The sequence below is a fragment of the Podarcis melisellensis genome, assembly GCF_964234715.1.
Source record: "Podarcis melisellensis genome assembly, chromosome: Z".
Classification (NCBI taxonomy): Eukaryota; Metazoa; Chordata; class Lepidosauria; order Squamata; family Lacertidae; genus Podarcis; species Podarcis melisellensis.
The window spans coordinates 45,876,343-45,901,567 of record NC_138547.1 but is presented as its reverse complement, the minus strand read 5'-3'; the positions used below and the strand labels follow the sequence as shown (position 1 = coordinate 45,901,567).

At 44.6% G+C, this 25,225-nt stretch overlaps 1 protein-coding gene across 2 annotated transcripts in view; it reads right to left on the bottom strand.

Annotated features, from left to right (window-relative positions):
• The window catches only part of ARHGEF6 (Rac/Cdc42 guanine nucleotide exchange factor 6), a 74,054-nt gene that overhangs the window by 9,555 nt on the left and 39,274 nt on the right, over positions 1–25,225 (bottom strand). For both annotated transcript variants that reach the window (XM_081897241.1, XM_081897242.1), the window contains 14 exons: positions 22,507–22,601; positions 21,300–21,395; positions 20,420–20,542; positions 19,693–19,831; positions 18,080–18,139; positions 16,091–16,237; positions 15,142–15,228; positions 13,785–13,863; positions 12,839–12,978; positions 11,128–11,253; positions 8,839–8,859; positions 5,996–6,086; positions 3,751–3,840; positions 589–688 (listed from right to left, as the gene is read on the bottom strand). In XM_081897241.1, the coding sequence (XP_081753367.1) occupies positions 589–688; positions 3,751–3,840; positions 5,996–6,086; positions 8,839–8,859; positions 11,128–11,253; positions 12,839–12,978; positions 13,785–13,863; positions 15,142–15,228; positions 16,091–16,237; positions 18,080–18,139; positions 19,693–19,831; positions 20,420–20,542; positions 21,300–21,395; positions 22,507–22,601 (1,394 nt within the window). The remainder of the gene's footprint in view (positions 1–588; positions 689–3,750; positions 3,841–5,995; positions 6,087–8,838; positions 8,860–11,127; positions 11,254–12,838; positions 12,979–13,784; positions 13,864–15,141; positions 15,229–16,090; positions 16,238–18,079; positions 18,140–19,692; positions 19,832–20,419; positions 20,543–21,299; positions 21,396–22,506; positions 22,602–25,225) is intronic.

Below are 25,225 nucleotides of genomic sequence, written 5' to 3'. Positions count from 1 at the left end.
AAGGATTCCCACAAGTGAAGAAACTGGCCAAAGCTTAATAGATAAGCAACAGAAACAAAATAGCATTTAAAAGGTGGCAAATCTCCCACAGATCTCCCTCATTTTGAGGGGCAAAAAGAAAATTCCACATATTCATTTTGTCTTTTATAGGCAATGCTTGGACCTATTGCCTGCTTAGGCATAAGACGAATATGCAGGGAAGTGCAGTGTTGTGGAGTTACATAGCAAAATGCCCGAGTTGTATTACGTTGCAAAGCTTTGTGCTGTGTGGTTTCATGGTGAAGTTACGCAGCACAAAGGTTTGCAACATTCCAATCAAGGGGCAGGATGTGGACACTGGCAAGATTAAATGCTGCTTCATTGAATGCCTTCTTCATTGAATTGTTTACCTAAACATGGATACCGAATGCAGGGCAGGAGCAAGATATTCTGCCCCCCAGAACAGAACTCTTGCCACCCTGCAATCGACCTCGCGCACTGACCTCCTCTTGCTCCTTTTGTTATTGGGAGGATGGGGATAGGACACCCACAATTAAATTTCTTAGGCTTCAGCTCACCTGTTCTGAGGCCCACCCCAATCTCACTCACTTCTCCTCTGTGATAGTCTGCCCGTTGCTTCTTGTTTCCTCAAAGATGATTTTCTCTTCTTCCGGAAGCAGGACCTGGGGGACGGAATCCTTACGGGAACCTGGTGGCAAGAGAGGACAAATCAGGGGACAGCTCTGTTTTGGTGCACACAACAAATAAACAAGAATGTTAACAGGAGAAGAGCGTTTCCCTGCTCTTTTCCCCACTGTCGCATCATCATTGTCAGGATTGAAAAAAACAGCAAGAAAAAGACTTCCTGTCTGGCCGCCATGGCAAACGGCTGTCCCCAGACCAGGGGAGCCTTTCTGTGCGGCTAATGAAGATAATATGGGAGTAATTATCCTCCCCAAAAACCCCCAGGGCTGGGGGTGTGCTCTACCCACAGATCATCCGATACCTGCCGTCCGTCCTGAAGGAATGTGGGTGGCAGGGGGCGCTGGGTGCATTGCACCGCGCCTTTCGGGAGCTCTCCAAAACTTGCGCCATGAGCTGAGGACACCTGTTTTTTTAAAATAAAATTCAAACTTAATTAACAGGCATGCTCTGAACTAGGGGGGATAAAGTACTCTGCTAATTGATTCAGCCGCTGGGTGCCAAGGATTCGACCTGGAGAAGGACTTTCGTCGTAATTGGATCGGTGTGTTGGGGGAGGAGAGCCTCCATTATTCTCTCTTGATATACTTTGAATTGCTGTTTTATTCGGCAAATCTCACCCAAAAGGCTGACTGTTTGAAATATGAAAGCAGGATTGAAAGAGTATCTTGCTATTGTTATTGTTATGGTTTAACTACAAAATTGAGTGTGTGAAATTTTGACTATGATTCTGGCCACAACTTGTAATGGAATGATAAAAATAATTAATGATGGGAGCTATGGTGTTTTCCTGAGGCGTCAGCTTGTTAGCAGCTGGAACGAGATCACAGAAGGGAATTCTGTATATTAGCCTGGCACTAATGGCGGAAGGCTAGATCTCCCTTTGCCTTGGATGTGATGCACTGAGATTTGCCTTTGTGTGCAGAAAGTGAAACTGGCGTCGATGAGGACTTTGGACTACAACAGAACATAAAGAAGAAGAAAATTAAAAATATTTCACATAGAACTACAAAGGACTAACCCGCTTGCTAAACTAATTCAGAGGCTGTTAAACATAAATGAATGATCAACTTCGGAAATGTTTTATTAGGATTATTTGGGCTAATTAAGGAATGCAGTAAAATATTAGATCATCACTCCCTGAACTTCAGAGCATAGTAAGTCACCCAAAGATATATAATTCGGAAGGACAGGGCCACACCCGTTTTACTACCCCTCTCTTTCCCCTCTAAGAGTACACGGATTTTAATTTGCCCTGTCAATGTGACTGACTAAATGTTTGCATTTCCATCACTTCAGAAGATGCTAGCAGCTCACTCAGGAAGCAGCTTTTTCTGAAAGGTGCAGCAGATTAAATGATAGCATCTTGTGCTTCCTAGTCAAAGCTATCTCTTGCATTCTAAGATAACCATCAGTTTGCTTGCACAGTGGAATAGGAGGAAGCTGGGCGAGAAGGGACTGCCACCATCCTCTCCTGCGCTTCCTTTGCCGCAGGGCATGAGGTAAGAGTGAGGCAGCGGATAGGAAACATAGGAAACTGCCTTATTTATAGGCAGACCATTGGCCCTTGTAGCTCAGGGCAAGTGAAATGATCAAGGGCAACTCCCCCAAGAGGAACAGATGCAGCATTTGGGACAGATGCAGAGGAAACACAATGGAAGTTTTACAAACTAAGCATGGCACGGAGGAAGCAGATATGAAGAAGTTTTTCTCCCCCCCGTTCAGAACGTTGGGCATCCAATGAAGCTTAGTTTTGGAAGATTCTGGACAGATAAAATGAAGTCCTTCTTCATTGCAGCACGTACATAAACTAAGAACTTGCTCCCCAAGGAGGCCAGGACAACCACTGACCTGGATGGTTGAAGGCAGACAGGTAAACCATGGAACTCCCTCCCACAGGAAACAGTGCTGGCCACCAACTTAAGATGGCTTCAAAAGAGGACTGGACAATTTCTCAGCGAAGGCTTTCAATGGATACGCATCACTACAACTCTGCTCTGCCTCCACAGTTGGAACCAGTCAAAGTTCCAAATGCCACTTGCTGGGAACCACAGGAGGGGAGAGGGCTCTTGTGCTCAGGACCTGCTATTGGGCTCCCCATAGAAACCTGGGTGGGCACTTTGAGAACAGGATGCTGGGCTAGATGGGCCATAAGCCTGATCCAGCAGGATCTTTTTATGCACAACACCTGCTTTGTAGTAGACTGTGACTTAAAAGGCATTTTTGACCACTCTTTACGGAGAGGGCTAATTCATGGCACATTATTTAGCCACGAAGCCTATGCGAAACATTCATATAGAACAGATGGTCTACTTCTGAATGCTAATTGCTAGGGGAAAACAGCAGGGGAGGGCAATTGCCCAATCCCAGTTTATGGTCTTAAGACAGGTGAGGATGCTGCTCTGCTGGAAGCTAAGCAGGCCTGGGTCTGGTCAGTGCCTGGATGGGAGACCTCCTGGGAACCACAGATAGGCTACTGTGGGTTCCATGATGGAAGAAAGGCAGGACATGAAGGGTTAAGAAGATAAATAAGAAAGTAAACATCTTTCTCATGCCCTGCTTGTGGACTTCTCAGAGGTATCCAGTTGGCCCCTGAGAGCAACAAAGAAGATGGGTTTAGATGGATCTTTTGGTCTGATCCTTCAGGGCTCTTTGTAGGTTCTTATGAAAGGGAAAGCACAGGTCACTAACCTTTGACCCTCCCAGTGTCACTGGACTACAACTCCCATCACCCCTGCTCAATGCCCGTGTTTGCTGGGACTCATGGTGGTTGGAGTCCAACAGCATCTGAAGAGGTTTAGGTCAAAAGAAGAGCCCCACTAGGAGCTAAAGACGATAAAGGTAGATAATCCAAGGCTTATATGGACCAATGCTCTGGCTCACTGGAAGACATCTTTGTAAGTTCAAACCCCAACTAGCACACAATGCTTGGCAGAGAGCCTCCCACGCATTGCGAGAGGAATGCACCAGGCATATGCTAAGCTGCCAGCTCGGTGCACCTCACTTATCTCAAAGCTACCCCACATTCAAAGGTTTCTAGGTACAAGGGGCTGCCTTTAAGCCACTCACCTGAGCTATGGGTTTGCTGGGTGCTGGCACCTGTGCAATAGGCCTCAATCACTTTAAGGATCTGTGCATCTTCCTCCAAGGCAGCAGTACCTGTCAAATGTCGCAAAGGCAGGTGAATTCAAGAGATGACTCTCACCCAATCTGGCTTCTATTAACTTGAGAAGACTTAGCTCAGCATCTAACACTGATTTCCAGCTTTGAGGTTAGGTGGAGCGGCACAATTTGCTTTATGTTTCATCTCTGCCTCACAAGGGCTAGAACACTCAAGTGTTCTAGTCAGAAGCGAAGGTTGTATTCAACTAACTTTTACTCAAAGTAGGCCCAATTAAATTAATGGCAATGACTAAGCTCATCCAGACTTCTTTTTGTGTCCAAGCACTTTTTTCTTTTTGCTGTGGTGCTTTCCCCACAAAAACCCACTCTTTACTGCAATCTACAAAAAACCCAGTATTAAAGAGAGGTTTTTCCTGGGGAAAGGTGAAATAAAAATGAAAAGCCCTTGAACAGAGACTGTGGGAAAGCACAGAGCAAAAGATAAGTGTGGATGAGCCATCAATTAAGTCTATGGATCTACTCTGAGTAATAAAATGTCGTTGAATACAACCCTGAGAAACTGCTGATTTTCTAATACAGTGGTACCTCGGTTTTCGGATGTAATCCATTCTGGAAAACCATTCGAGTTCTGAAATGTTCGAAAACCGAAAACTCAATAGCTGACAGCCAGGCCTCAGGATCTTACACTCAGCGGTAGCCGTGTTTCATGTTCGACTTCCAAGATGTGTTCGAGAACCGAAGCATTTACTTCCAGGTTTACGGCGTTCGAAAACCGAAATGCTCGTCAACGGTGACGTTCAGAAACCGGGGTACCAATGTATTTAAAATGGAGGAAGCAGTTACAGTGGTACCTCGGTTTACGAACTTAATCCATTCTGGAAGTCCGTTCTTAAACCAAAACCATTCTTAAACCGAGGTGCACTTTCCCTAATGAGGCCTCTTGCCATCGGTGCCCTTCCACCAGTCGGCTTCCTTTCATAGACCGAGGTAATGTTTGCAACCCGGGACACTACTTCCAGTTTTGCGGAGTTCATAAACCAAATAGTTTGTAAACAGGGCTGTTCTTAAACCGAGGTACCACTGTATTTATCTTGGCCCCTGTAACCTTGAGTGAAGCAGGAAATCTTTTTATACCAGTCACAGTCCTTCCAGACGCAGTTTGTATTGTGTATTCATGAAGTTTTCTGCTCACAATGGTATTGGGGCAGTCATATGTGAACCCACTTTCAATACCTTTCACACCTGCGGAAGTTTCAGGGTGGTCTGCTTCATTTCCAAGCAGTGCATGAGCTGCAACTTCCTACAGAAACCCAGTAACTTTTCTTTTTACTGCAAATGTTCCCGTTCACTTTTTTTTCTGTCCCTATGCATGGCAATCATATAGTAACACTGGGGAAGCATCACAGAACAACTAATAAAGCAGAATGCTAAGTGGACTGTCCAGTATAATAAATCCATCACTAATGCACTATTATGCAGAATACGCGACCCCAAAAATACAGGAGTGTGGAGGAGTCTACCCACAGCATGCCTCTGAAGACTAGTTGTTGTGAATCACAAGAGGGGAGAGAGCAGGTTACATTCGGGTCCTGCTTGCAGGCTTCCCACAGGCATCTAGTTGGCCACTGTGAGAACAGGACACTGGATTACACAAGTCTTTGGCCAGAACTAGCAGGACTCCACTGTCCTTAATTTGACCATCTCTTTCCACTGTGCTGGTACAGTCTAGTGAAACATCACCTCTAGGGATGCCTGCTCTGATTCAGGGGATGCAGAACTCCAGCAGAAGTCTGTGGTTCAGCAGCTGCCCATCTGCTTGCTGGCTGACCAGGGTCACATTCTACCTGCTAAAAGGTCTGAAAGTTGTTAGGAGACCCACCCCCACCCCCTCCTCGCAGAACTACAATTCTCAGAGGGGTTTAACAACCAATCTCTATTCCCAGGATAGTCTGGGAAATGTAGCTCAGTGAGGGGAATCTCCTGTTGAGATGGGTCTCCTAACAACTCTCAACAGCTTTAAATTACATTTCCTAGTAGTTGCCAAAATTCTTTGGGGAAAGGCATGGCTGTTTAAAGCGGCATGATACTGCTTTAAAAATACAGTGCAGATGGGGGGTCTTAGATATTACACTGGAGAATCTGCGGGTTTTCTTTTAAATGCAATCACTACAAGTCATGTAAGTCAGCTCACTTTTTCTAACGACAAATTCCTCATCGGATGCTTTCCTGTCTTTCCTTTTTGGAAGGAACTTCTTCATTGTCTTTGGGCTCTTGCTTGAGTCCTATTTTTTTAAAACAACAACAACAACAACAACAACACATACTTCACTTAATAATGAGACAACCAAGGTTATGAATAGAGAAATCTTAGCTGACAATCATCTCAGTCTCAGCTGATAAATCTGGGGTTGGGGACAAAGCAATACTTATAGGACAAAAAGCAGGGTTGGAACTTAGTAATAGGGACAGAGCCGTCTTTCCTATTGGGCTTACTGGTGTGTTGCGCCAGGGCACTGGCCTCTCAGGGGCGCCCCAGTGAGTGGGGGAGCTGCGTGGCTTTGCCGGCGGCCTCCCCTTTCCCTGCACGCCCACCAGCTGTGCCCCATTAACCATATGGCTGGCAGGCGTGCAGCTTCCTTCCCAAGCCTCCCCGGGAGGAGAGCGATCCCCGCAGAGGCTTAGAGTGGAAGCTGTGCCCCCCCCCCAACTATATGACTGGTGGGCTGCAGCTTCCTTCCCAAGCCTCCCTGGGAGGAGAGCGATGCCCACAGAGGCTTGGGAAAAGGCTGACAAGTCAACAACTCTGGGAAACTGGGCGGGGGGGGGGGCACCGGAGGGATCTTTGCATCACGATGCCAGATATGCTCAAGACAGCCCTGAATACAGCACCCTGTGTGAAGACAAAATTTGACACACACCCCCAGCACCTGTGTCACCTTCTGAAAGATGGCTAAGCAAGGTGCTGGTCTTTGGGAAGGAAGCATGAGGGCTGTAGTAGGGTCCAAGAGACCTCCCGTCTCCTTCCCAATGCTGGATAAGTGCTAACTAGGCTTTAGGAAGAAGGAAGGAGAAAGGAAGGAGGACTCTGGGACCCTCCTTCCCAAAGCAAGGGCTTACTAGATTTCGGGAAGCAGGTGGGAAGGCGTCCCTTGGGCTTGGCGCCCTGTGCAAGGGAACCAGTCGTGCAGCCCAAAATCTGCCTCTGCGAAAAACAGTTTATTTGAATTTAAACAATGCATGTTTGTGACACAACAGATCTCAACTTAGAAGATGCACTCTATTCTATGTGAGAGAAAGGGAATGAATGCTTCTCTGAGGAGACATGTCTCTCACCCGAGGAGATGCCTAAGAAGCATTTCTTTCTATGTTCAAGAAAAAGGGAGAGTGGTGCTTGAACCACCTGCACTTTTTATAAGTATTTTAAGTATCTGTTCATCTTTCCAATTAACTGGGGGTATCTTTTTAGCAGTCAAAAGTTGTTTTATCTGATGGTGCTAGTAAAAATTAGATGAAACCATGAGACAACCCAGTCTCTAGCCCTTCTAGAAAGAAAGTTATGAAACAAAATGGGCAGGTACCCTTCTAAGTGATTTCTGTGAAATGAGCAAATCTGGTCAACGAGTCAACTCAGAGGTGCAGTTGGTGAGTGAGTTGTTTGGACACCATGCAATATAAATCTCTGGGGTTCCAGAAGGGATATTATTTTCCCATCTCCTATAATGCACTTTTCCTGCTTCTGTCCTATTTTGTAAATTCTGCAGGCTAAGCCTTTTTCTCATATGGGAACATATAATTATGAACCGATGTGGATGCCATCTTGAGATCATGGAAAATTACAAATGTTTTCCATCATGGAAAATAGAAATGATTTCAAACCTAGTGCCTTTTGCATAGTACTGAACTCCAACTCTACTCCCCGCTGAGCAGGTGACAGCAAAGGTTGCAAGGTTTTTAGCTGGGGCAATCAGAATAAGATCCACTATTTGACTATTGATTCAAAGCCCTAAAATGTATTTTATATAATTGACTATTTATTTCTATTCTTTGTATATCGTATTGTTATTTTATTGCTATGGCCAATGGCTGACGCAAATAAAGGTTCATTCCTTCCCCTCCACTCCCTGCTGCCCATTGGCTGCGCTGGTGAGGGTGGATGAGAGCCATTGGCTGCACTCACGGGCTAGTTTATTCTGTTTCCTAAACGGTTGATTTCCACATTATTTCTGAGCTCTTGCATGACTTAGAAGCCATTTCCAGAATCATAGCTGAACATAATGCAAGTTTTTGTGTTATTTTTTCCGGGGGGTGGGGGGGTGGAGGAGGGAATCTTTTGCAAAAAAAAAAAATGGAAGTGAGAGCTATACTCTAATATAGTTTTATGTTACATGAAAGCTCAAAATATAATGCGGAAATTAACACTTCCTAAGTGTTTTCCCAATGTTTTCCTAAAACATCGGGGAAATTGAATAAACTGCCTCATGAATGCACACAGAGTCCATAACATCTGGACTCTGTGTGCATTATTGAACCATAATCCCAAGATTTCCAGCTTTCAGTAAAAAAAAAATAAGAGGAAATTTCTAATTTTTGCAGATCCTGAGATGTGATGCAGAATGTACAGCTGCTATTCTTCCCAGGGCTTTCTTTTGATAGAAATCAGCTTGCTCCCTCAAACATTCCTGTGGGCTCCCATGATCTGGAAGGCACTAGGTTGGGAAAGGATGACTTAAGAGCCACAGGCAGATGAATCTTTTTTCCCCATGCTCTGAATTCAACCGCAGCATTAAGTGTCCCTTGCGGAAGTGCTAGGGAGTAAGTCCCATTGCTTGCAGCCAAGACAACGCAGTAAAGTGAATGGCAATGAATTGCAAAACAAACAAACACAGAGCTTTGCTCTGGGAAAATATGACACACGAATGCAGAAGGTGGTGGGTGGGTGGGGTGGAGAGAGAAGGGGAAAACCCACTTGTCCTTTGTTAAAACACACATGCAACGCAGCGACCCAGGAAGTCATGGAGATGATTCCATCCTTACCTTTAAAATGTAAGTCATCCTCTACCGAATGAACATAAAAAGAAGAAGACAAAGACAAACATGAGAAGGTAAGCATGATTCATGGAAAAAAGCAGCTGACTTTTTTCAGCCTGGTATCTTAACGGGGTTGGTAGGATTTGCCCTTACTGAGACACCATTGGAAGAGCATTTTACTTATTTTGCATTGCTCACTGTTTAAGTTTTACTTTCGCTTATTGCATTTCGTCTCTTGTTAAGCAGCTCTGTAAAATGACTGACAAATTTGACTATTACTATTCATAATAACGAGGAGGAGGAAAGGTGTTGATTAAACACTGGAAAACTCCCGTGGAACCAGAGGTTCTCCGTTCATGGAGGAAGTTTCCTTCTGCAACTCTGAATGACTCACTGCTCAGGGTCTCCCCTCTTCCCAGTGAGCCTCTGCTGCAGGAAGGGGGTTAAATCTTCTACTCACCCATGTTGGATATGGTCAGCTCACTCAACTGCTCCTGAGAAAAGCTCATCCGCCCTCAAAGGGGAGTCTGCCTGTCATGTCTCTGTACGAGTCGGTGTGGGCTCCAGGTTTCGAGGGGCACTTGGGCACTGCATTCTCAGGGGGACCTGTTTCCACCCACCTTCACCTCCCGGCTTCACCACACGCATCCCCCAAAAGAGAGTTACTGCTCACTCAAAGAGGGCAGATGAATAGGCAGTTACAAAGAACAGTAGAATTGGATCCAGGAAACTCAAGGGCAGGAATAGATAACCTTTTCTCAAAGAAGGGCCATTGATTCACAGAGGAAAGTCAATCAGGGAGCCTTGGCCAATGGTGGGTGGGGCCAGAGCCATGGTGGGAGGAGCCAGAACACAAAACAGAACCCAGCACAGCCTCCCTGTGAGCAAGGCTTTATCCAAATATCTTATAGCATGGTTGTTGGATTTCCAACGCCCACTTGAGATTTCTCTTTGGTGGGGCAATGCTGACTGCCATGATGAGCTTCCACACTTAAAAACTGATGACCACACCAGTGCTCAGTTACTTAGACCCATGGACAGCAATGGAATATACTCCCAAGAAAAATGGACACAAGAATACTGAGCAAGACAAAACAAAACAAAATATCTTTGGCAATGTCTGACAATGTTTATGAAATTTTAGGAACAAAAATAGACCATCAGCACCCGTGTACAGAAGCCAGCAAGCCTCCAGCACAAGCAGTGTGAGGGGTGAGTCGTGTAAAAAAATGAGTCATTAAAAAAAAATCCCTGAAAAGTATTGAAGAGTGATTTTATAGTAACACCTTTCGGGGGTTGCGACACAAGTTTCCTGTATGATGCAAATAACTCCCCTATGCCAGCTCAGTTTCCTGTGGGCTTAGATTTGAACACTGTTATAGTGTGAGAAGAAATTGGATGGATGCAATTAAGTGGGGAAGTGGTTTTCTTTCTCTGCGAGTCGTTTGGCTGCTGGAGCAGTAAACCTTTACCTTTTTACCAAATATGAAATACACTTTATTCCTAAGAATCCCAGTTCTTCTATGGGTTTAAAAAGACAAAAATACACCCAAAAGATAAAATGGGGGGGGGACTCATAAGAGAGTTGCTCCACCCCCTTGATCATTCTGGCTGGACTTTCCTGAACTTTTTCCAAATCTACAATATCCTTTTTGAGGCGAGGAGCCCAGAACTGTGCACAATATTCCAAATGCGGTCACACCATAGATTTGTATAATAGCATTATGATATTGGCAGTTTTCTATTCAGTTCCTTTCCTAATAATGATCCCTGGCATGGAATTTTATCTTTTCCGCAGCTGCCACATACTGGGTCAACACCTTCACTGAGCTACTGACATGACCCCCCCCCCCAAAAAAGGGGGAGACATAAGAGCAGCCCTCAAATATTTGCAGGGTTGGCATGCAGAAGGCACAGCAGGTGTCTTTGTTGGACCAGAGTACAACAAAGCAGATTTCAGCTAAACGGCAGGAGAAACGTCTTGATGGTAGGAGCTGCTCTCCTCTCTGGAAGTATTATGCAGAAGCCAAGTAGCCATCCCTCAGGGATTCTGGAGGTGTGTCCTCAATTACAGCCCTGCACTGAACAGCAGGATTTATACTAGATGACTTCTAAGGTCGATCCCAACCCTAAAATTCTACGGCAGTGGAAAACCTTGCCTCTGGGTTGCCCTTCTGCCTTGTTGCTTAGTGGGGCCAGCCTCCTGTGTTAAGCTTACACATCCAGCCACAAAGCGAGGCAGCAATGCCCAGTATTCATCCAGCGGCACAGCCCAGACCCATTTGTGACAATTACCTCTTTGTAGCTGAGTGCCACCGATGGCCTGAGAGGAGGTGCAGGGCGGAGGCAACTTAAGGTCCAGGGCTTAACGGTTTTGGGCGGCTCCAATGGGCCACGGGCTTGTCCAGTAGAGCTGAAAGTCTGATGATAAAACAGTTATTATTTATTGATTTAGCTTGTTAACCTGCTGAGAGTTCCCACATCTTCCCAGGAAAGGAAAGAGGGCCCATTTTGGTTGTGCTGCCTCATTTGGGGAAGGGCACCGCCTTGCAAGCAGAAGGGCCCAGGTGCTATCCCCAGATCATGCTGGGAGAGAACACTGCCTGCAAACCTGCGGAGCCACTTCCAGTCTGTGTAGGCAATACTGAACTAGATGGCTCAACTCAGGATAAGGCAATTTCCTATGTTCTTGATGTTCAGATTCTACTTGAGCTTTCACACAACATAAAAGCCAGAAAGGGAAATATAGTCAAGCACAGCACAAGTATGGTGCTCATTTCCACTATAGCGGTATCTTGGTTCCCGAACCTAATCCATTCTGGTTGTCCGTTCAACTCCCAAAATGATTTGAAAACCAAGACATGGCTTCTGATTGGCCATCTGCACTCAATCGGAAGCCATGGAAGCCCCGTCGGACATTCGGCTTCCGAAAAACGGAAACTTTTTTTGCTAGTCTCTCCCCCCCCCTTTTTTTTTGCTGGAAACTTGCACTAAACTTGCAGTATTAAATTTACAGAAGTGGCAGAGGAATGGAAATTTTTGTGGAGTATCTGGAAAAAAACTGTAAACATGTGAAATCGTTGGTAAGATTAGGGTGAATTCAATAGTTTAACACATAGCAAAGGAATAAGGGAGTTAAATGGATATACAAGAATATGCGGGATAGGTGGGGAAATTAAAGGAACCAGGGAAGAAGGGAAGTTGTAAATGGCTGGCTTTTTTAAAAAAGAAGGATAAAAAGGTAAAGGGACCCCTGACTATTAGGTTCAGTCGTGGCCAACTCTGGGGTTGCGACGCTCATCTCGCTTTATTGGCCGAGGGAGCCGTTGTACAGCTTCCAGGTCATGTGGCCAGTATGACTAACCCGCTTCTGGCGAACCAGAGCAGCGCACGGAAACACCATTTACATTCCCACTGGAGCAGTACCTATTTATCTGCTTGCACTTTGATGTGCTTCCGAACTGCTAGGTTGACAGGAGCAGGGACTGAGCAACGGGAGCTCACCCTGTCACGGGGATTTGAACTGCCGACCTTCTCATCGGCAAGCCCTAGGCTCTGTGGTTTAACCCACAGCACCACCCGTGTCCCTTAAAGAAAGATAGGAGTAGGGAAATGTTTATTTTAATGTGAATGTGGTTTTGTAACATTGAAAAAAAATATAATTTAAAATAAAAAAAATCCAGAAGTGGCTTTTCACAGTTGGTGAAAGCTCAGCTATAATGTGGAAATCAACAATTAGGGAAACATCAAGGAAACAAAATAAGCAGCTGCAGCTTTAGCCAACCCAAATAGTTTAATAAATGAGCACACAATGTAAGAGGCTTCCAAGGGGATCTGAAGGGCAGAGGGTAAAGGCAACCCATTCTCTCTTCAACTCCTACATAGGATTCTGGTCATAGTGGATTTCTAGCACACTAGCACCCCCTGCAGGAACAGAAGGTGTGTTGCCACCCTCCCCAGGAGCCTGGAACAGACTAAGATTGCCCCACTAAGCAGATCAACTTACAGAATGAGAGCCCCAGGAGTGTGTCTTGGAGAGGCTGCCGCTTGAAACCGTCCCCCTGGTGAGCCTGTGCAAATGGTCAAGCCAGTCGTGCAGATCCTGGCTGCTGTTGCAATGCACCGTAATCCGGTCGATCAGGCTCCCTGTAGGAACCAGGTTAACTCATTTAAAAACAACAACAAAAATAATAATAGCCCACTCATTCTGTTTTGGCTTCAAGCACCTGTTTGCACAGCCAAGGCAGAATTGAACCTCACCCTCCCTCCCTCCCGGCTCATCAGCTGCTGCCACAAGTGACATCACTTGATTGACAGAAGGATGGGGCTTGTGGAAAATGGCACCATGGGCCAAATTGGAATGCCCTGCCAGGTCAGGATTTTAGCCTATGGGCCAGAGGATCACCACCATTGCAATATACCATTTATTCCCAATAAATAAGGCTACCAACTATGGTGGCAGCATCTTATTTCCACTGCCAGAGGCCATCAGAAGGATTCAACTCAGTGTTACTGAAAATATGCACACTGAAACTCATGGACCTCAGTCTGTAATTGTTTTCAGTGAGTCTACTATGAGTAAAACTTAGCTGAATGCCACCTGGCATGTCTCTGAATACCAGTAGCTCCGAATTCACAAGCGGGGAGAGTGTCTGGTACACTGAGTTGCTGCTTGTGGGTTTCCCCACAGGATGTAGGCATGGCCATTGTGAGAACAAGATGATGGACCAGGTAGACCTTTTGCCTGATCCAACAAGGTTCTCCTGATGTTCTTACGTTCCTATGCATTTTATATTGTATTCCGCATCTTGCATCATTGCTATATGTTGCTTCTTCTTCTTTTTGCCTTTTATTACAAGCCGCTTTGAGTATCTTTACAGTAGAAAAGTGGGTATATATATTCAATCTAATCTAATCAATGCATGCATCTAAGCCGCTAGCAGCACACTGACCTGAAATTTCAAAAGCATGTTCATTGACTTCCACATCTTCTAATTTTGTGACCATCATACCTATTAAAGGGAGCTTTCCCTGCTCCAAAGAAAGAAAGAAAGAAAGAAAGAAAGAAAGAAAGAAAGAAAGAAAGAAAGAAAGAAAGAAAGAAAGAAAGGTATTATGTCAACGTTTTTCTGAGAAACCTTGACCGACTTTTTTTGCAATATGTAAATTTTAGTTAGGGACTGCCACCTTATTAAAGAAACCCAAGTCAACTCATCAAATCAATTAGCTGAATATGCTCAAATCGGCATATGACTCAAAGAGTAGTTTTGAAAGGGGAACTGGGTTTCTTTGATCTTAAATGGAACACGTAAACATCAGCGCATCTGAAGATAATGTATGCCTTCCTGTGTAAGTCTGAAGAGAGAATGCCTGCTCTAATCTAGTGCCAGGTTTATGGTGCTTCCATAAGTATTTATACAAAGTAAAAAATAAAAAGTTGCATTGCTCCTTGGAAAGATTGGCTTCATAAAGTCTGGAATTTGGCTACACTGTCAAAAATAACATCTAAGGATGAGAATTGCAAGTGAATATGGAAATAAATTTTGGGGAAACCGGTTGCCCCTTATACAATATTGTCAAGAAAATAATTTATTCCTGCAAAAGCAAATTTAAGTGGATTTTGAGGGGGCTCTTTTGGAAGAAATATTGTGGTTTCATCTTAAGCCATACTTTATTGTAGAATATTATGATTTGAAGTATTTTCTTCTGGAGCAGTTTTGTTGATTATTGTTAATAATTGTCAAATGATTAGATTTCTTTTTTCTTAAGGCAAACCTACCTCATTTACATTTCCTGAACTAATAAGGAAACTAAAACGGAGCTCTCCTTTGAAATTTCATGCTGCTCCGCAGGCAAAGTGTGTGCACACACAAAAAAGCATATTCTGCTGCAAATAATGTACAAAAATACATTATTTCAGGGAAAGCTGTGTATTTTAGGCAACCTGCTTACAGAAAAAAATGCACCTGTTAGGACAAGTGCAAGTGCATCAATGTATGGGCATTTTTGTGCAGACTTTTTAAAAGGAACGCCATCTCTCCCTCCACAAATTGTTGATGAAATGGACTGAACCAAATGTAAGGCTGGAAAATATAAAGAGTATAAAGTGAAATTGACAGAACTGTCCAACTCCAAGTGCAGCTATGAATGGCAGGGGTCAATTAGCAAAAAGGCTAGAAAAAGTCATAGGTCCCCCTCTGGTGGATTTTTTTTTTTTGGAGGGGGGGACACGTAGCCATAATGCACAGTTGTCCTTCAAAGAAAAGAAAAAAAGCCAAATTGCTGCAATCCCAAGAAGACACTACTCACTTGATACATAAATCCACTCATCCGAGGACTGGCGGAGAGAATCAGCAGGACATTAGAAAACAGCAAGAGGTATCTTTCTTCTTTTTCCTGAAACAAAAAAGGGAAATTCACGCTGAGGCCCACCTGACTTAAGGCATGTTGAATTTTTCAGTTTGCAAATTCCAGAAATGAGGAAAATGCTAAAAAGTTGTAACATGACTTGGGGATTCTAAAAGATATTTTGATTAAATTAATATAATTTTGTTTTGGCCAGCAAGTAAAATGTGTGAAAAACTGCACAGAAATCATTAAAAAGATTGCCAAGTATTAACAGTTATAAATTGATATTAATATTAATATTATTAATATTATTTAGCAATGGCCAGCATTTTCAGAAGGCAAAATAAAAATTATTCAGGTTTCCAAAAGCAGTTCGCGTTCTTCTTATTCAAAACATAGGTTTACAAAGCTAACTGTTCTATCCAAAAACTTTAGGAGATTTGAATTCCTGACACCTAAAAACACATTTTTAAAGACTCCTCACTGTAGAAATTTGCAAACATAAAGTTTCACCACCCCTAAAATGGCACACCCTGCTGCTACCTGAGTCTCACACCATCACAAGCCTGGGAAGGGGCTGAATTAGATATGCTGGAGAATTCTGCCAGAAATGTAAATGCAAGTGAAAATCCCCACAATCGTCTTGTTCATTTAAGGTCAGGGATGGAAATCACAGAGGCAAACACGAGTGGTATTCACGGGTCTTCTTTTTATTTTTTAGTCTGCCCTCTCACCTCCCCACTTCTCCCATATTGGACTTGAGATGTGTAAATGAGAGAAACCTCCTTTTTGGTGGAGCTGGGGGGAAGAGGGTCATATCAGGGCCCTTGACCACAGAAAATAGACAAAGAGGTGATGGAGAAAGAGTCCAGCCCTCAAGGTTTAGGATATTAAGTCCTGCTGCTCTCACCTCACTCCCTCCATACTGGACCAAGGCTTGTGACATATACAGGACGTTGCCCATTGATTTTATGTCTTCGCCCTCCCATCCCTGGATGGCCTCTGACAGGATCTGGAGCTCAAGCTGTTTCCTCTTCCTCATCTCCTGACACTGGGACTGCCAAGAGAGAAAAGAAAGGCTTTGGTTACAGATCAGAGGGCAAGCATAAAAAGCAAGGCGAAACACAAACCCCCGTTTTTCTTCCTTCTCCCCAAAAACCACAAAGAAATGGGAGGAGAGGGAAGAGATGTCTGGTTCTGGATGCCTCATTTAAGAACTGAGGGATGGCAACAAAGGTGGTTCATGGCTCCAGTGGCTGCTAGACACAATATCAACGTTCTGCCTTATGTGTCAGAGTCAATAGGCCTCTGCTGGTTGCTAGGAATCACAAGTGATTCAGGTTCTGCTTGTGGGTTTCCCATTTGGGCATCTGGTTGGCCACTGAGAGAACAGGGTGCAAGACCAGATCTCCCTGTTATACTGACCCAGCAGGGCTCTTCAGGTGTTCTTATGGTTAGCAGTGGCTCTCTGCGGTCTCAGGCAGAAGAAAAGGATCTTTCCTGCTCTTTCTTTGCGGAAATGTAGGGGGTTGTGCAGGAGAAGCACAGCAATGCCCCCACTCTCCAGCCATCTGAGCTAACTCAACGCCTCTTTTCTTTCCTGTTTTCAACCAACATCCACCTCCTTCTTTGCACCCAGCTTCAGAAGTCTCCTGCCCACCTTCCCACCACAACAGGTGCTTCTTCTCTGATGAGGAAGGAAGCAGGTTGTCCAGACTGGACTACAGTGAAGGCAGCGGAAGAGGCAAGAGAAAGAAAGAATCTTTGCTTTCCTAAGAACAGAAGATTGAGCTTTGAGTGGGGGAAGAGTGCCCCCATGTGGAGAGTTTAAATCTTTTAAATCTCTACAGCTTCTGAATTTATGTGAGCGAAGGTTCCTAGGAAAATGCACGGGGGTGGGATTCAAAGGGCACTCCTTACACATACTAGGGGTGGAAATGTCTGTACTGGGGGCCAGATGTGGCCCTCACTGTCAGATTCTCCCCAGGCCACACTCCCTCCCCAGCAACCTCTCCGTAAGACACGGCCCTCACTTCATATGCTCCTTCAATATTTTTCTGCCTGGCTGGAATGTGCCCTGAGCTCCAATAACTTGCTTGCCTGGATGGATGATAGAGGTGTTGGTAGAAAGGAGCATGCCATGGAAAGGTAAAATGTGCATTTGTTGCTCTGCCCATTATTGTCTACAGCCCCCCCTCCCACCACTGGCACGTGGCCCCAGGGAGGTTGCACAGAAGTGAACTGGGCCCTTGGGTGGGTTCCTTACTCCTATCCCATACAAATGGTGAATTCGTTCTACAAGCATAGACCCATATCAGGGCACCATCCATGCATAAGTCAGAGGAAGGATTAGGAAGACCCAAGGTTTGCAGAAATAAAAATAAAAACATTAAATATTATAATGGTCAATGCAGACCTTTATGTGCTGCCTTTCACACAGATCAACTTATTTTCTGTGCAAAAGAATGGGCAGATGATTTGATATGCTCCAATAGATTATTTCAGAGTAGCTTAACTTGTGTTTTCCTTGTATGTAGCAGAACTTGCAACCACCTTCTTGAAACTGAAGCACCTGGTTTTTCCCCCAGTTTCCCTAAATGCTGAGCTTTGGGACACACAGAACAATCTGTCCTCTGTGTTCTTCCTGTGCACATTCTCCAGAGTGACACTAGGAGCCAATCCTCAGCGGCTGACTCACCTCCTTCCACTTTGATTGGCTGCAGGGTGAGAAGATACCTTCTCAGAGGCTTAAAAACTCCCCTTTTATGCTGAATGGGCAGACATTGGAGACGGGGACCCCACTGCAGAAATAGTCTTGGGTTTTTGACCCTCCATTATCCCCCTCGGTTGCTCCACTCCTGGTGATGTGTGGCTCACAGAGCCTGCTTCCAAGACTTACCACAAGAGACTTGAAGGAGGTGATTGCTCTCAAGACATCTTCGTGGTCCGGATGAGCTTCCTAGGAAAAGAGAAGCTTTAGCGAGTGCAAAAGGGCAGGTATATCTAAGTGTGTGTGTGTGTGTGTGTGTGTGTGTGTGTAAGTCAAAGCGCAGCAGATCAAGGGGGCGTATATTAAGACCCATTCTTATTTTTTGCAATCATTTATATACTGACTTTTACCCCAAGGCAGTTTACAACCATCTAAAACGGGTGGGGAAGTTCAGGACTTGTGGGATGGGTTTTAATGGATAAGAGAGGATATATTAATTGTAATTATCCCTCCAGGTGTCCTCATCTATAGGTTGGATGGTTTCAAAATCCCATCTTTGGCAGCAAAAGTAAAAGCATAGGAATTCAACTTTAAAATCTTGTTTTGAGCAAGTCCAGTTAACTAAGTAAGCTGGCTCTCTCTTTCTTAGACACCGCTTAACACAGAGCTAGGCAACAACCTGTAAACTAAGTTTAAAAATATGATTTACTTACTTTATAATCATGCATTGGTTCCCCCAATAGTAGCCATAAAAACTATGCAGACAAGATACTTATATTTACTGCATAACCAGCTTCAGGCATGAGCCTAAAGCTGGGGCAAATGGAGGCATGTCTGCATCCATCACTGGTCAAAGGAAGAGAGAGAGGGAAGAAGTTTGATTATAGAATTGTAGAGTTGGAAGGGACCACAGGGGTCATCTAGTCCACCCTCATACAATGCAGGAAAGTTTCTCACTACCTGGGGCTCAAACCCACAACCCTGAGAGCCTCATGTTCTACCAACTGAGCTATCCCAGCTCTTCCTTCCTCTGCAGGAGAAGAGGGGAAATAACATCACAGAGAACCCTCTCTACCCATTGCATTTCTATGGTCTGAGTATCTGCCTCTCAGCAATACAGCTCTGTGGTCTGAGCCACTTCTCGTGCTTGCAAGAGCATGCATCAGTTATGCTTTGCTGCTAATCTTCCACAGGGATGGGGTACTTGCCTGAATGGGAGCATAGAGGGTTTGAGAGAGAGTGCATGCAGAAACCAGCCTACTGTATACAAAGAGAACCTTCATTTCTCTGCCTGCTTTGGCCTCTGGACCTACCTGGTGCCCAGAAGGTAAGGTGAAACAAGACAAGCAAGTATTTGAGGCCTGAAGTTGGCTTACTCGTGTTGGCAAGAGCTGCAAATAAAAATCCACAGAGCAGGGGTGGACAACCTGTGGCCCTTGGTCTAATTTCACATGGGTGGCAATGAGGGGAAAGTGGGGGGGGGGAGGCAGAAAGAAAAGATTCCTGCATGGCAGGAGATTGGACTAGAATGACCCTTGGGTCCCTTCCAGCTCTACAATTTTATGAAAAGGAGAAAGAGGAGTTGAAGGAAGAGTAAAGGAGTGTGACCACTTTGCCTTTGGCTCTGCGCATTTTCAGCATGTGGCCTCTGACTTACAATCCCCTGGGGAATGTGGTCTTTGAATGGCTGACCATACCCTGCTGTTGGGAGTTGGCCAAAAGTACCAGGGACATGACTGCTCAGAAGGTGCAAACAAACCCTTCTTTTGCTAACAGGTATGCCTCTCCCAGCCAGAGCTCACCTCCATGTGCCTCTCAAGCTCTTGCAGAAGGATGATGTATTTATCCAGTCGTGTGAATGGTTTGCTGAGGTTTGTGGTTAAGGTCAGTATCCCTGGGCAGGGGGCTCCCTGAATCTCCATGAACTTATCCAGCTCGTCACTGGAAGACAGGTGCACAAAAAATACACACTGAACAAGATGGACTGTTGCTCTGAAACAACATGACCGCTCTTAGGGTCTGTAGCTAGCACCATTTTGAATGGCACTTTTAAAACAAAATAAAATGTTTATGAGTTTAAAAATATACTGTAATTCCCATATCTGGTAACTTATTGTTGCTACACGTAGATAAGCAATCAACATAAATATCATGTACCTTATAATATTATTTAATCACACCTAATCAGCAACAAGGTAATAGAGAGGAATAACAGGATGTGCCAAAAAAAAATATTATTCCAGTAGCACCTTAGAGTCCAACTAAGTTTGTTATTGGTATGAGCTTTTGTGTGCATGCACACTTCTTCAGATACCATCTACGGTATTGTTTCGACTACGGCAGACCAACACGGCTACCTACCTGTAACTAGGATGTGCCAAGTTTAACTTGCCTTTTCATATTCTCCGTAATTCAGGATTTTAGAGTTCCTGGATTGCACAGGGCAGAAGGGGGGATTTAAAAGGGAAGGAGGAAGAGGAAGAAGACAGGGAGCGAGAAAAGCTAATAGAATAATATTTTAATTTTTACCTGTGCTGAGTCAAGACATTGACTGCAGAAGGGTGGTTAGCACAATAGGTGAGGTACAGAGACCTGAACTGGGGCATCAGGCTTATGAAGCAACTCCCCACTTTTTGCTGGTGCTCTGGGAGCCTGCAGTAATATACAAGGGAAGGGTTTCAGAGCAGGCTTGTGTGCAATGGTTAAGGGAACGGGGGGTTGGTCAGGAGGTCACGTCTTGCACCTCAGTCAGGAGCTCACCTGGTTAGCAAAGCACAATCTCCCAAGTTCAAGCCCTTGCCTACACCATGCATATGAGCAAGCAAGGCCAAGAATTTGCTAAAGTTCACAGAACCTTTCCAAAGACAAGAAAGCATTTTGTAATCAGGTTTTCTTATACCTAAGGCAAGGATGAAGCAATCACTTCCATTTCCCTCCTAACCTTAAATTCAGTTTTCCATATTTCAGTTTATATATTTTTTTAAAAGATCCCCTGAAAGATATGTCAGTGTGTTAAGTTTACATTTCTCCTAGTAGATAGAGTTTTGTGCACAATTCTGCACAATTCTGCCAAGTGTGCACCTTCTTGTGAGCGATTTCCCCTAGAGTAAAGCACTTATGGATGGGATTTTCATGAATGCATGCATCCAACATATTTTGGTTGGAGAACTGAGTTGGAAAATTCAGAGAAATGAAAATTTTATAAGGCTGGCAGTACTTTGGCTTGTGCATTGCTCTGGCAAGTGTGGCTTAGTCAGGCTCACATTAAAAGCTGAACTGATATGAGTTTCTCCCCCTTCCCTACATATATTCCAACTGGACAATCCTTTCCTCTTGACCCCACCCCTCCCAATTAGCAGGCTTCAAAGAAATGGGAAACATTTGCCCGAATGCAATGTCAAGCACTTACTGAGCACATTCTTCCAGCACCTGGTTGAGAGTTTGCTGAAAGGTGCAGATTTCATCCACATTTCCAAGTAAAGATGCAATATCCATGGCACTCAGCCTGAAAGAATTCAAAAACCAAGACAGTGGGCAAATCAAATCTGCTCATTAAAAAGCACTGAAGGAATATGGCACTTTCATTTCATGTAATAGGAAGCTTCCATTGGGCATGGGGAGGAAAACCTTTAGGGTCCACAGGCTGAATCCTTATCAGAATCGGCCTTGTGGGTCAAATTTGGCAGGCGGGTGAAGCCACACACATTGTCAAAATCCTTGACAAAAGTGTGACTAGCTCAAGGTCACCCAGCAGCTGCATGTGGAGGAGCAGAGACACGAACCCGGTTCCCCATATTATGAGTCTACCGCTCTTAACCACTACACCACACTGGCTCTCCACTGGAGGTTGGAAGCGCGTGTATGGAAAGGTTTGCAGAGTCCACTCTGCACTGGTCCTTTCAACCTTGGGCATTGGACTTTGGATCAGCATGGGGAGGCTTCAAGGAGCATCACTGGGAGGAAAAAGCAGTTTCTTCCCCTCTTTGTGCTCCTGCTGCCTTGTTCTGTTTCAGCAACAGAGCAATCAGGAGGCTATTTTGAGCTCCTGATTGTCCCTTTGAAGCCTTGCCCTTACCCACTCCACCCCTGACATCACACATGACACCTGTCATAGGGTGCATGGGTGGGCTTTCCTAAAATGGGGAGGCATGGTGGGTCAAGTCCAGTCCAAGGGTCAGAGGCTGCCCACCCCTGAAATAAACTGTGATCATATCGGTTACAGTGTTTTGATCACCAACAACCTGTTCCTCAATTTCCACAACACACTTGAATTTTGAGTGTGTATCACTCCTCCTGTAAAAAGACTCTTTTGTCCATTTTGGGGATAAGCTTAAGTAATGGAAAAGAAATATAACATTTAAAAGGAACCTTTAAAATCTGTGAGTAGGATGTTTAAAAGTTTTAAAGCTGTGTCCATCACTAATGACTTTTGGATTCAGAGACGTGAGCACATTCAGGTAAAAATATTTTTTAAAGCATCAAGTCTAACCAGCGACAGGCTCTGGAGCTGGGGAAATCTAAATAGTAAATAACCATTCAAGAATTTGTACAAATCAAGGATTAATCTCTACCCATCTTAACAGAAGACATCAACTCAATAGCAAGTTGGATCTTACTTGTCATAGGACTGGAGAGGTCTCAGGTACGTTCCCAGAAGCATCTGCAGCTCCTTGGCATAGTCTCGCTCTGTTTCCAGAATATTCTGAAGTACCTGTAGCAAGTGAGGGTGGGTGTGTAAGAAAGCGAGAGAGGGGAATGTGTTTTGAACACACACACACAGAGAGAGAGAGAGAGAGAGAGAGAGAGAGAGAGAGAGAGAGAGAGAGAGAGAGAGAGAGAGAGAGATGTATCAGCCTTATCAGGGGCTCATCCACCTGGGCAGATAGCCCACCTAGGAGAAGGGAAACTCTGGTCCTAAACCTCCCCTGCCTTGTGGGATATAGTCAGGACAAGAAATCTACACAAATCCAGAATGGAGACCCTAAGACGGTTGGATGGTGCCTTGCATGCCTCTTTTCATCAACTCCTGCAGCCAAGCGGATGCAAACGCCTTGCTCTGCTTTCCTTTGGACCATATCAGCAAGACCAAAGGGGAGGTCTTGTCCTCTGGGCAGCCCAGGACCTCCAGACACACTGACCAGGAATGCACCCCAGAAAAGTCATTTGATGCTGCTAACACAGCAGTTTGACTTCACCCCCCAGAGGCGTACTCCGTTGTTTCTCGAGACAGATGGATGCTAACAACAACCAGGAGATGCCAGGGATTAAATCTTGGGACTTTCTGCATGCAAAGCAGATGTTCTGCCACTGAGTTCCTACATTTCCCCATGAGCATATCATGCATGAAGGACTTTGCTTTTGGGAAACTTCTGGGTTCAAACCTGGATTTATTTATTGCATTTAAGATGGATGATTTAAAAAAAGGAAAAGACACAGCAGCTGCTGGAGTGGGAGGTGGGAAGGTGATAACCATGGGGTATGGAGGGAGAATTTAACCCTTTCCTCCCTGCTATGGTCTCTCTTCAAAAGCTATAATTTGCCTTCTCTCTCATAATCCCCATAAAGCGGCATTCAGAGGCAGAATCACCTCTGGCAGTGGTGGCAGAACACAATTATCATGGCTTACAGCCCCTGAAAGCCTCCTTTTCCATGGATTTGTCCCATCCTCTTTTCAAGCCACCCAAGTTGGTGGCCCTCACCGTCTCCTGGAAGAGCCAGTCCCATAGTTTAACTATGCAGTACATGGATAAGTGCTTTATTTTCTCTGTCCTTAATCTCCCAACATCCAGCTTCGTTGGGTGTCCACAAGTTCTAGTGTTGTGGGAGAGGACTGATTTCTGCAGGCTGAGCACCTAATTACTGCGCCATAAAGCCTGTAGCTCCAATGAAGGAACCAGCTGAAGCCAAGGTGCTAACACCAGGGCCAGAATTTTCCAGGGATCAGATGCTGTCCGTAAGCCAACTCTATGCCACTTGCATGCTATGGCAATCACTCCATAGTTTAAAAAGGCACTGGCCATTGGTAAACAAAAGGATATGCATAATCTCCCCCACTATTCAATCCCTGCTCTCACCATCCAGCTCAATCTCTACTTCTGTGAGGACACAGTGGAGGAGCTGCGTCGTTCTGTATAATCAAACAGGGCAAGTGCATACTCCAGCTGCAGAGATCATGAGGATCAGGTCTTGTAAGGAGTTTCAGAAGTCTAAGATTGGCATCCTTTATTCCTTATTTCTAATAACAAAATATTTTCTGGCATATGCTGTAGGAACACATTTAACTTCAGGCATGGCTGTTGGTGCACCCATCTCACATGGCAGGATCTTAGGCTGCACACACAACATGCATTTAAAGCTCATTCTTTCCTGCAAAGAATATTGGGAACTGTAGTTTTCCCCTACAGAGCTACAATTTCCAGCACTATGCAACAAAATGCAGCACTGAGTTAGGACCCAATGTTGATTCCTCTCTTCGGTTTCTGTTCAAAGGACTCTGCTTGTGCTGGAACCACCAAGCCAGGGAATTCAACACAAAGATACAGATCTATTTTAAATGCCAATGTATTCTGCCTTCTGGTTCTCGAGGCCCACTCTGTTCTAAGTCCGGAGCATTTTCCTACCCCATTAGTGTCACATCCTGTGTGTCAAACTCAGCCACATAGCACCAAGATGTCTCAATGGTAGGTCAAGCAGATTTAGAGAGAAAGGAAGGGTAAGCAGAGATTTACAAAATGATCTCATTAAATGGGAGCCCTGGGGCAGATCGCTGGGGTAGCCAAAGTTGCTAGCTTCTGCCCAGATGGCTGCTTGCCAGCATTTCTCAGTGAACTTCAGATTTCAAAGGGAAGATTAGGTTCCCCTGTCCCAATATTTAACACACATGGGCAGGCTGTGGCACTGTGCTTGTGCAGCCAATAGACTGCCTCAATCTGCCTTCCATGCTCCAGGTCATCGAGTAATTAGATATAGGAAGGGGTTAGTTTCCTTCACTAATGATCATATTACATGATATGATTGTATGATGATTTTATGTATGCTATCATTGTGTGATATCGTATCATGATAGTGTGATTGTGTATTATGATTGTGTGATATTATGATTTTATATTAAGATTATGTGATAATATTATGTGTGTGTATAATATATATATATATATATATATATATATATATATATATATATATATTCAGCAGGAGCATGTGGTTCAGACTTTGCTCCACTCTCAAATCATTCTGCGCATGGCAGAATGCTTTCATAAATGCCTCCAGGGGGAGCTCTCACGTCTGGTCACTTCCAGACTGCAGTGATCTTGGGATTCAGTCACATCCAGGCAA